Source organism: Zosterops lateralis, assembly GCF_965231275.1.
Source record: "Zosterops lateralis genome assembly, chromosome: 22".
Classification (NCBI taxonomy): Eukaryota; Metazoa; Chordata; class Aves; order Passeriformes; family Zosteropidae; genus Zosterops; species Zosterops lateralis.
In genome coordinates, this window is record NC_139782.1 from 893,388 (window position 1) to 905,390 (window position 12,003).

Genomic DNA, 12,003 nt, shown 5'->3' on the forward strand with positions numbered 1-12,003 from the left:
GCCATTAAAGCCACCGAGGGTCCGCTGTCCCCGGCGCAGGTGACATCCCCCGGCAGCGACCCGGGCGAGCGCCCGCCCCGCGCCTCCAGCCCTCCCCGGAGGAGGAATTCCAGCGCATTGTCCCGGCCGAACAAATAAAACCTTTCAGCAGAAGGAGAAACCAAACCCGGCCGGGCCCGGCGCTGGCGCGGGCCCAGCGCGGCTCGGGTGTCGCGGTGAATATTTCACGGCGTGGGCTGGGCCGTGACCGCTCCCCCCGCGGCCCTTTGTGCTGACCGGAGCCCGAACCCCCCTGGAGCGCCCCGGAGCCCCGAACGGCCCGTGGGTGTCCCGGGCCGCTTCCCCCTGGTCCGATCACCGGGAGCGCGGCTGGACCCGCGCACGGCCAGCCCGGAGGTGGGATTAGGCCGGGCTTTGGCTGATCCCCTCCCAGCAGCTCGGCTTTATAAATCCCCCGCGGCCGTCGGGCGCGGCACCCGAGGGTGCCGGTGGCGGCCGCGATGGCGCAGCAGCGCCGTGTCCAGCTGTCCACACAGCGCCCCGGCAGCACCGTGTGCGTGCTGGGCACCGAGCTGGCCCTGGACGTGTGCGGGTGAGCGCGGGGCACAAATCCGCTTTCCCCCCCTGATCCCATTAACCAAAGGCCGGAAATAGCGCGCGGTGGGGCGGGGGCGTTGCTGCTGCTCCGGGGGCTCTTCCCAGGGGATGCTGTCCTGGGAGGCGTGAGGGGTGGGATTCCCGGTGCTCCTTTCAGTGTTCATTCCCAGTGTCCCATCCCAGTGCCCATTCCGCTGTCCCATCCTGCTGTCCCTTCCCAAAGTCCATTCCCAATCTCCATCCCCGCTGTCCTTTCTCGCTGTCCCTGCTCCCTGTCCCTCACAGACGCTCCAAACATCTCCGCAGCAGCGGCACCGCAGCGTTCCTAGAGAGATTTTGCCGCGAGGTGCCGCGAGCCCTTTTTGGGGTTTCCGCATCCCGGCGGGATGAATTAATGAACCTTTCCCACTTTCGGGGCCCCGCTGGAGCCGGAGCCGCTGCCCAAATCCCGGGGCTGTCCCTCCGCGGCAGCTCCGGGGTTTTGTTCCCCGAACCCCGCTCGGACCGCGGCAGCTCGGGGCTCGTATCCCGCCCCCTCCCGCTGCCCGGGCTGGGATTTTCCCCCTCTCCGGGCACGGAGCCGCGTTTCCTTCTGGCGGTCCGGATCCGCTCTGGGCCCATCGCCCGTGGCCTCCTGTCCCGGGGCGGGGCGGGACGAGCTCCGGCCTGCCCAGCACCGCCCGGGAAATGCCGATTTTGGGGAGACGCGTGCCCAAAATCCCCCCGGGCAGCGCCGGCATCTACCGGATCGCGGCTGAGTCCCGTCCCCGCTGCCCTCGGGAAGTTCGCGGATTTTATTCCAACATTTGGGGCGTTCCGGAGAGATTCCTGCAGTTATTTCTGTGGGATTCATTTCCGTCTATTCCCGTTTATTCCCAGGTGCGCTTTGCACCTGGAATATCCCCAGATTTGGGGTTTTTGAGGGATCCCTGCCCGGATTAGGCGCCGCCGCCTTCCCCGGGTTTCGCAGCCTCGGGCAGGATTTGCTTTAATCGCCTTTGGGGATTTGTCGGAATTGCCTTTTCCAGGAGCGGCTGCCCGCACGTTTTGGGGGATTTGCTGCAGACCCAGGGAACTGATACAATTCCAGGTTGCAGATTGGCTGCGGGTTGTGAGACTTTGGGGTTTGTTCCTCACCGAAGGATTTATCCCCATTTATTTAATTGCAGCACTTGCTGCAGTTGCATTTTTCAGGATGAATTGCATTTCCCAGGAGTTTCTATGTTTAGTTGCTGTTGGTATTCTAAATTTCAGGATTGCTTCCACATTGAAGGATTTATCTGAGTTTTGTATCTCGGCATTTCCTGCAGTTGCATTGTTCAGGATTAATTCCATTTTTCACCCATTTTTCATTCAAATTCCATTCTGAACTTCAGGGCTTGTTTGTATTAAAGGTTTCACATCTCGACATTTGTTGCCTTCGCGTTTCCCAGGATTTTTTGCATTTCCAATGATTTATTGCTATTCTAAATTTCAGGATTTGTTTGTATTAAAGTTTTTATAACAATTTAATATCTCAGGGTTCGCTGCAATTGCATTTTCCAGGATTATTTCCATTTCTCAGGACTTCCCACAATTCTAAATTTCAGGATTTTTTTGCATGCTGAAAGTTTTACTCCAATTTCATCTTGCAGGACTTGCTGCAGTTGTGTTTTCCAGGATATTTGATTTTTTCAGGACCTTTTGCTGTTCTGAATTGAGGAATTTGTTCCACAGTGAAAGATTTATCCTGATTTCATGGCGCAGAGCTTGTTGCATTTTCCAGGATTGTTTCCATTTTTCAGGACTTCCCACGATTCTAAATTTCAGAGTTTGTTCCACAACAAAGGATTTATCCGAGTTTCACATCTCAGCACTTGTTGCCTTTGCATTTTCCAGGATTACTTGCAAATTTTAGGAATTGTTGATAATCAGCATTTCAGGATTTGTTCCATATTGAAGGATCTTCTGCAACTGAATATTGCAGGATTTATTGCAGCTGCATTTCCCAGGATTTGTTGCATTTTGCATCACTTCCCGTCATTCTAAATTGCAGAATTTTTTCCCATTGAACGATTTATTCCAATTTCATATCTCAGTCCGTGCTGAAATTGCATTTTGCAGAAATATTTGATTTTTCCATGACTCATTGATATCCCAAACCCCCAGGATTTGTTCCCTGTTGAAGGATTTACCCCAATTCCACACCACAGCCCTTGCTGAGGCTGCCTTTCCCTGTGCTTCCCCCTTGCATTTTCCCCAGCTCCCGGCAGAATTCCCGCTGTCCCTGCCCATTCCAGGTGCTGAGCTGTGTCCCCTCGCTGTTCCCAGCTCGGCTCCGCCCGGTGCCGCGTCATTCCATGCCCAGGGCACGCCGGGGGTGCAGCTCTGGGTGCTGAGCCAGGCCCGGAGTGTGAAGCTGCCCTCGAGCGTGGGGCGCTGGCCCCTGGGCCCCGGCCCCGAGCTGCTGCTGGCCATGGACGCCCCCAGCAAGGACGTGGGCGACGAGAAGGTGGGACAGGATCCCGCCCGATCCCGGCGTTCCCAGTGGGAGCTGGGATGGGGGCTGGGATTCCCAATGGGAGCTGGGATGGGTGCTGGGATTCCTGCTGGGTACTGGGATCCCTGCTGGATCCTGGGATCCTGCTGGGTGTTGGGCTGGGTGTTGAGATTTCTCCTGGATCCCAGAATTACTGCTGGGAGTTGGGATTCCCACTGGGTGCTGAGACTATTGCTGGGTGTTGGGATTCTTGCTGGATCCTAGGATTACTGCTAGGTGCTGGGATTTCTCCTGGATCCCGGGATTACTGCTGGATGTTGGGATTTTCTGCTGGATCTCAGAATGACTGCTGAGTGTTGGGATTCTTACTGGGTGTTGGGATCCCCTCTGGATCCCAGGATCTCACCAGATCCTGCAATGGGTGCCAGGATCCTCAGTGGGTATTAGGATGGGTGCTAGGATTCTCAGTGGATCCTGAGGTTACTGCTGGGTGCTGGGATTCCTGCTGGATACCAGAATTACTGCTGGGTGCTGAGATTCCTGCTGGGTGCTGGGAGTCCTGGGCATCCCAGAATTCCTGCTGGATTCTGGGATTCCCACCAGATCTTGGGACGGGTGCCAGGATCCTCACTGGGTGCTGGGATTCCTGCTGGATCCTGGGATTCCCTCTGGCTGTTGGGATTCTCCCTGGTTGTTGGGATCCCTGCTGGATCCTGGAATTCCTGCTGGATCCTGGGATCCTCACTGGGTGCTGAGATGGGTTCTGGGATCCCCGCTGGGTGTTGGAATTCCCTCTGGATCCTGGGATTCCAGCTGATCCCCAGGATGGGTGCCAGGATTCCCACAGGATCCTGGGATCCCTCCCGCCTGGCTCGGTGCCAGCTCTATCCCTGTTGCAGGTCAGGATTTCCTATTTTCGTGAGGCCAGCGGGGTTCCCGTAGGCCGGGCCGTGCTCTACCTCACCTGCGTGGGTAAGGGGGACCGGCCTGAACCCCCATTCCTGAACCCCCATTCCTGAACTCCATTCCAGAGCCCCCATTCCTGAACCTCCATTCCCAGATTTCCCTTTTTCCCCATCTAATCCCTGTCCCACAGAGGTGTCCCTGGATGCTGACATCAACCGCAGTGGGGCCGTGAGCCGGACGCTGCTGGACAAGGTATCCAAGGGGCTGGAAACCACCATGGAATTGGGAATTCCTGAATGGGTCCACAGACCTTGATGGGATTGGGAATTCCCCGCTGACCCCTGTCCCGTGTCCCCCAGGCCAGCTGGATGTGGGGTCCTGATGGCCACGGGGCCGTGCTGCTCGTCAACTGCGACCGCGACGACCCCGATGCTGAGGGCCTGGACAACGAGGACAGCGCCGTGCGCTCCTACAACGGTCCCACAACCCAACTTCACACTTTTCCCTCCATTTTCCCACTTTTTCCTCCATTTTCCCATTCCTCCACAGCCCAGATTCCCCCATTCTCCCACTTTCCCCCTTAATTCTCCCTTTCTTCCAAAGCCCAGAACCCCCAATTTCCCTACTTTTCCCTCCATTTTCCTCCTTTTCCCTTCATTTTCCCTTCCTTCCACAGCCCAGACCCCTACATTCTCTCCCACTTTTCCTTGAGTTTTACCACTTTTCCCTGAGTTTTCCCTCCCTTTCCCCTGAGTTTTCCCACTTTTCCCTGTTTTCCCACTTTTCCCTCTATCTCCTTTCTACCACAGCCCAGAACTCCAATTTTCCCCCTTTTCCATCAATTTTCCCACTTCTCCCTCAATTTTCCCTTCCTTCCACAGCCCAGAACCTCAATTTTCTCATTTTCCTGTGAGTTTTCCCTTCCCACCACAGCCCAGGATCCCCATTCTCCCACTTTTCCCTGAATTTTCTGCCACTTTCCCCTGAGTTTTCCCTCCCTACCCCAGCCCAGAACCCCCAGTTTTGCCACTTTCCCCTCAGTTTTCCCCGTTTTCCCTGGGTTTTCCCTGAGCTTTCCCGGTTTCCACAGACCTGAAGGACATGTCGCAGCTGGTGCTGAGGACGCGCGGGCCCCGCGCCATCTTCGCCGGGCACCGCCTGCTGCTGCACGTGGATTTCGGGGACGCCGACAAGATCCGGGTGTTCTACGGCGGCAGTGAGTGCCTGTTGGGATCCTTGGCTCTTTCCTGCCCCGAGGTCAGGGCCAACAAAAGTCAGGAGATGTTGTTTGCGAAGTCTCACTCTGAAATTTATTATCCTTATTTATTGCAAACTCACGAGGTGTGACCTCTCTCTAGCAAGTCGAGGAAGTGAGGTAAAATGGTGCCTGTTCAAGGCGATTGAAGTCCCAATTATCCAATAAACAGTTGTCATCTATATTATTTATGCTTCTAATCCAATTGTGATCACCCGAAATCCACATTGCAGACATTTTTCACTCAATTAGAGAAAACCACATAGATTTGTGAAGAAGGAGGAAGAAGAAGGTGCAAAAAGACAACTAATCTACACTCAAAGTTCTCCATCTTGGCTCCTATGTACACCTATCATACACTAAAATCCTAAATCTAGGTTTTTCCCCCTTTGAGATCCCACAATGCCATCCAGACTGTTTAAACTACACACACACACTGCTTCTGTGCTGTCACTGTTTTGGAAGCCTTTTCTGAGGCCTTCTCCAAGGGCTCAGATCAAATGAGGTATTTACTCGAGGGTTGGCATCCTTCAACTCAGAAAGCTTGAAATTTTTCAGAGTTTCAACAAGTGCCCAGATTTCTAGGGAGAATTTGGGGAAATTTGGGGGATTTGGGGGGCACAAACTCCCCAGCTCACCAGGATCAACCCCAAATCCTCGCACTGCTCCTCCAGGACCCCATGGTGGGATGGAGCTGATCCAGGTGGGGTGAAATCCGTGGGTTTTGGAGCAGGACAAAGGGGTTTGTTTGGGGTTTTAGGGACACGGAGGGTGGGTTTGGGGTGTGAGGTGTCTGCATCCTGCAGGTGGAGAGGAGCTGGAGAAGTTCAAGCACGTCCTGGGGGGCTCCAAGCTGGCGTACACTGTGCGGCCGGGCCGGCACTGCCACGAGAGCGTCTTCTACGTGGAGGGCCTGGCCTTCCCCGACGTGGCCTTCCCCGGCCTCGTGTCCCTGCACGTCACCCTGCTCGAGAGCCCCGAGAAGGTCTGGACAGGGTCACAGGGGTCGGACAGTGGGGACAGATCCCAAACTCAATCCTTGTCATCCCAGGGGGCTGGGACAGTGGCAACAGATCCCAAACTCCCTTCCCCCCATCTCAGAACCCCCATTTTCCCATTTTCCCCCTCAGTTTTCCCTTTCTACCACTGCCCAGAATTCCCATTCTCCCACTTTTCCCATAATTTTTCCTCCCACAGCTCAGAACCCCCATTTTCCCACTTCTCCCTCAAATTTTTCCCCCCAGGGTGGGCTGGGACAGCAGGGACAGATCCGAAACTCCATCCTCATCATCCCTAGGGGAGTGGTACAGTGGGGACGGATCCCAAACTCCATCCCTGCCGTCCCAGGGTCCCCTGGAGTCGCCGATCTTCACGGACTCGGTGGTTTTCCGCGTGGCTCCCTGGATCATGACGCCCAACACGCAGCAGCCCCTGGAAGTGTTTGTCTGCAGGTGGGTGCCGGGCGCTCCCTCCCTGCCCGCTGCCGGATCCGCTCCCAAATCCCGATTTTCCCGTTTTTCCCCCAGCGTGGACGACAACGAGGGATTCGTGGCGGCCGTGGGCGCGCTGGCCGAGCGGGCGCAGTGCCCGCTGACCGTGTGCCCGGCGCCGCAGAACCGCCAGGACCGCTGGATCCAGGTGGGAGCAGGGCGGGCCCGGCCCCTCCCCGCCGCGGCAGCGCCGGAGGGTTTCCCAAAATTCTCCTTCCCTTCTCCAGGATGAGGTGGAGTTCGGCTACGTCCAAGCCCCCCACAAGACCTTCCCCGTGGTCTTCGACTCGCCCCGGGACCGCGGCCTGAAGGATTTTCCTGTCAGGAGCATCCTGGTATCCAGTCCCTTCTTGCCTTGTCCAGCTTGGCAACCCCCTAAAAACTGGGACAAATCATTTTATCTCATTCTTAACTGGGACAAAACCCTTTATTTCCTGCGTTTTCGGGGCAGGAAGCTCCAGCACAGAGGATTTGGGGATGAGGTGCTTCGGTGCCGACAGCTGCATTTTTTAGTAACCATTTTCTCCTGTTTCCCCCCACCCAGGGCCCCGATTTTGGCTACGTGGCCCGGCAGGCTCCAGAGGGCGCTTCCAGCCTGGATTCCTTCGGGAATTTGGAGGTGAGCCCGCCCGTGACGGTGCAGGGCAAGGAGTACCCCTTGGGGCGCATCCTGATCGGCAGCAGCTTCCCCAGGTAAGCCGAGAGCAGAAAACCCCCCCCAAAGGATTTCCTGGCCCCGTTCGGGGTCGGCTCCCGGCAGAGCCTCCCCGGGCCCCTCCAAACCCGCGGCGCTCCCGCAGGGTGGGCGGCCGCAGGATGGCCAAGGCCGTGCGGGATTTCCTGGTGGCACAGAAGGTCCAGGCGCCTGTGGAGCTCTTCTCGGACTGGCTGCACGTCGGGCACGTGGACGAGTTCCTGAGCTTCGTCCCCGCGCCCGACCGCAAGGTAACGGATCCCGGGAGTGGAAAAAAAGCGGGATGAGACCCCTCAGAGCCCTCCCCGACCTCCTCCTCCCCCGCAGGGATTCCGGCTGCTCCTGGCCAGCCCCAGTGCCTGCTACCAGCTCCTCAGGGAGAAGCAGGAGGAAGGGTACGGAGAGGCTGCCATGTTCCAGGGTAGGCAGGAGCTGAAATGGGGCACCGGGCATTTGTTTTCCTTTTTTCCTGCAAAATGTGGTGGGGGAGGTGGATGGACCCCGAGAGCCGGCTGGGAGGTGGGGGCAGAACAGAGCAGACTTAAAAGCTGCATGGATTGGATTCCTGGGTTGGGATGGAGCTCCAGGCTCAGAGCAGGAGTCTCATCCCGGCTGAGCTGGGGCAGAATTCCAGCCCGGCTCCCTCTCGGCAGGGCTGGACAGGGTGCCCAAGCCGACCATAAACGAGATCTTGGCTAATGAGGAGCTCCGCAAGTTCAATGATTACGCCCAGGTGAGCACAGGGAGCAGGAGACTCCAATCCATCGCTCCCTCCGTGTCCTTCTGTCCCTCAATCCCTCTTTCCTCCCCTCCATCCTTCCACCCATCCTCCATCACCGCCCCCCTCCCCATCCATCTCCGCATCGTTCTGTCCCTCCCTCTGTCCAACCTTCCATGAATCATCCATCCATCCATCCATCCATCCATCCATCCATCCATCCATCCATCCATCCCTCTGTCTGCCTCTCTGTCCACCCTTCTGTCCATCCCTTCCTGTGGCCACCTGCCCATCTTGATGTCCATCCCTTTGTCTGTCCCTCTTTCCCTCTCTTTGTCCCTCCATCTCCCCATCCCTCTCTCCCCATGCCCTCATCCCTCCATCTCTCCATCCCGTTGTCCATCTCCTTGTCCCTCCGTGCCTTTTACCCCACTTTGTCCCTCCATTTCTCCACCCTTTTGTCCCTCCTTCTCCCCCCATCCCTTTCTCCTTGTCCCTCCTTCTCCCCATTCTATTGTTGCTCTCCTCGTTCCTCCATCTCTCCAGCTGTTGTCCCTCTGTCCCTCCATCCATCTCTCCATCCCACTGTCCTTCTCCCTCCCCTCCCTCTCCCCGCTGACCCTCTGTCCCTGTGGCTCCCAGAGCTGCATCAGCTGGAACCGGGACATCCTGAAGCGCTCTCTGGGCCTGGCCGAGCCGGACATCCTGGACATCCCGCAGCTCTTCCAGGGCGACGCCGCAGCGGGGGCCGTGGCTTTTTTCCCAGACATGGTAGCGGCACCCTGAGCTCCCCGGGCAGGGATCGGGGCTGGGATGTCCCCTGACGGGATTAGGGCCGGGATCGGAGCCGGGATGGGGTTGAGATTTCCCTGGGGCGGGATCCGGGCCAGGATTTCCCCGGGATGGGATCGGGGCGGGATGTCCCCTGATGGGATCGGGGCTGGGATTTCCCCGGGATGGGATCGGGGCTGGGATTTCCCGGGGATGGGATCGGGGCTGGGATGTCCCCTGATGGGATCGGGGCGGGATGTCCCCTGATGGGATCGGGGCGGGATGTCCCCTGATGGGATCGGGGCTGGGATGTCCCCTGATGGGATCGGGGCGGGATGTCCCCTGATGGGATCGGGGCTGGGATGTCCCCGGGATGGGATCGGGGCCGGGGCGGGATCGGGATCGGGGCGGGGATGTGCCCGTGCCGGGGCGCGGCCGGGACGTTCCCCGCTGGAATGTCGGCGCTGCAGGTGAACATGCTGGTGCTGGGCCGGCACCTGGGCATCCCCAAACCCTTCGGGCCCGTGGTGGGCGGGCGCTGCTGCCTGGAGCAGCGTGTGCGGGAGCTGCTGGAGCCGCTGGGCCTTTCCTGCACCTTCATCGACGACTTCTTCTCCTACCACGTCCTGCTGGGCGAGGTTCACTGCGGCACCAACGTGCGCCGAAAGCCCTTCGCCTTCAAGTGGTGGGACGTGGTGCCCTGAGGTGGCTCCGTGTCCCCTCGTGCCCCGTCCCTGCCCTGTCCCTGCCAAGTGCCTTCAGTGTCGGAAATAAATCCGGGCCGCGGCTCCGGTGGCTCCGTGGGGCTGTCCCGGCACTGGGACAACTTGGACTGGTGACACTGGTGGGGAACTGGGGCGGGTGGGGCTCTAGAGCCGCTGTCCTGGTGCCAAACTCCACGTGGGCACATCCCACGTGGGGAAACCACACACGGAATCAGGGAATCATGGAATTACAGAATCGTGGAATGGTTGGGCTGGAGGGACCTTTCAAGCTCATCCATTCCCAGGGCCAGGGATACCTTCCATTGTCCCAGGCTGCTCCCAGCCCTGTCCAGCCGGGCCTTGGACACTTCTAGGGATCCAGGGGCAGCCACAGCTTCTCTTGGAATCCACCCTCACAGGGAAGGATTTATCCCAGATATCCCGATCTAAATGGTCTCTCTAGTTTGAAACCATTCCCTGTGTCCTGTCCCTCCATCCCCTGTCCCCAGTTGCCTCTCCAGCTCTCCTGGAGTCCCTTCAGGCCCTGGAAGGGGCTCTGAGTTCTCCCTGGATCTTTTCTTCTCTGGGTAAACACCCCCAGCTTCCTCAGCCTTTGCTCCCAGCAGAGCAGCTCCATCCCTGGGATCATCCTGGTGCCTCTGGACTCTCTCCAGCAGCTCCAGATCCTCCCTGTGCTGGTCCCCAGGGCTGGGGCAGCTCTGCCCAGGGGTCCCACCAGGATTCCCCCTCTCCCGCTCATTCCCATCTCCATCCCCATTCCCATTCCCCTTTCCCTGCTCATTCCCATTCCTGCCCATTCCCATTTCCTCCTCATTCCCACCCGTTCCCATTTCCATTTCCATTTGCATTTCCATTTCCATTCTCATCCCTGGCTCATTCCCATCAGGAATCGGTGCCTCCAGCCCAAGAGTTGATCCCATCCCCATCCCAGCCCTGGAATCCATCCCTGTCCGAGGGGGAGCTGGACAGGGCTGTGTCCCAGCCCTGCCAGAATTCCAGAGGGATGAAATCCACAGCTGTTCCCTTGGAGTGACCCCACACAGGGACAGGAACCTCCGATCCCAGAGCTGTGTCCCTGTAGGATTCCAGAGGAAAATAAACAGGATCCCCTGGTGCCAGAGCTGTGTCCCTGGGGAATTCCAGAGGCAAAACGGGAGTGGGAATGCTTTGGGATGGAGCCTGGTGGATTTGGGAAAAGGCAACATCAGCTCCGGGGCTCTTCAGGAACAGAAGGAACAAAATGGGGAAATAAAAAACAAAATCAAAAATTTAAAAAATGAAAATTTCAAGGCAAAAATAATTAAAAAAAAAAAAAGGATGAAAATCCTGAAAATGGAAAAATACGGAGGGAAAAGAAAGAGGTGAAATCTCACAAATAAAAAAAAATTAAAGTTCAAATATAAACATCGAAGTTAAAAAATGAAGGCAAAATAAAACAGCCAAGTTAAAAATAGAAGATGAAGAGTAGAATAAAAAAAGAAATTAAATTAAAAATTAGAGGGTAAATGTAAAACAAATATTAAAGTTGAATTAAAATGGAAAAATAGAGTAAGAAATTGAAATAAATATTAAAATTGAATTAAAATGGAAAATTAGAGTAAGAAATATCAAACAAATGTTAAAATTGAACTAGAATTAAAAAAAAATTAGAAGTAGAATTTAAAAATCAAGCAATTAAAAATTAGGAATACAAATGAAAAGATTAATTAAAATATAGAATTGAAAAAGGAGAAATAGAAAGGAAAAATGAAGTTAAAAGTTGGATTTACCAAACTGAAAAGTAGAAATTAAAATGAAGGAATTTGGATGGAATATAATAGAAAATCAAAAAGAAAAAATGAAGTTCAAAATTGAATTTATAATGAGAACCAAATAAAAAAGTGGAATTAAAATGATGAGATTTTGATGAAAGAAAAGAGAAACTGGAATGAAAAATAAAATAAAACTGGAAGATAAGAAACAAACAAAAAAAAATGTAAAATAAAGGTTAAATATTGAAAAATGAAGAAGCAAGGACTTGAAAATGCCAAAAAATCTGGGATTGAAACTGGAAAACGGGAATTTTTCAAACTCAGACCAAGGGAAGCCAAGGGGGGGACACCATGACCTCGATCCACCCGAGCTTCACCCCAAGGAATACAGAATTCCTCCCCCAGCCCCCCTGGATCCTTCCCGAGCTGCAAATTCCTTGGGAATGTGGGAATGTCTCCTCCGAACCTTCCTGAACTTGGGAAATCCTTGGGACTGCCCCCCCTCTCCCCTTCCCCCTGCCCCACTCTGAACCTTCTTGAGCTGGGAATTCCCCCGGGAATGTGGGGGAATGGCTCCCCTGGATCCTTCCCGCGCCAGGGAATTCTCTTGGGAATGC

General features: G+C 55.6%; 1 protein-coding gene across 1 annotated transcript; it reads left to right on the forward strand.

Moving 5' to 3' along the window:
• Nucleotides 1–500: 500 nt before the first annotated feature.
• Nucleotides 501–9,709, forward strand: LOC310918164 (protein-arginine deiminase type-3-like; the record flags this gene model as incomplete). Its single annotated transcript, XM_083876961.1, has 16 exons — nucleotides 501–592; nucleotides 2,908–3,088; nucleotides 3,976–4,048; nucleotides 4,173–4,234; nucleotides 4,342–4,459; nucleotides 5,073–5,198; nucleotides 6,044–6,222; nucleotides 6,585–6,688; nucleotides 6,764–6,875; nucleotides 6,955–7,062; nucleotides 7,272–7,420; nucleotides 7,528–7,672; nucleotides 7,749–7,842; nucleotides 8,075–8,154; nucleotides 8,782–8,910; nucleotides 9,381–9,709. 16 exons carry the CDS (start codon nucleotides 501–503, stop codon nucleotides 9,612–9,614), a joined length of 1,986 nt encoding a protein of 661 aa, XP_083733087.1. The 3' UTR covers nucleotides 9,615–9,709.
• Nucleotides 9,710–12,003: the final 2,294 nt, after the last annotated feature.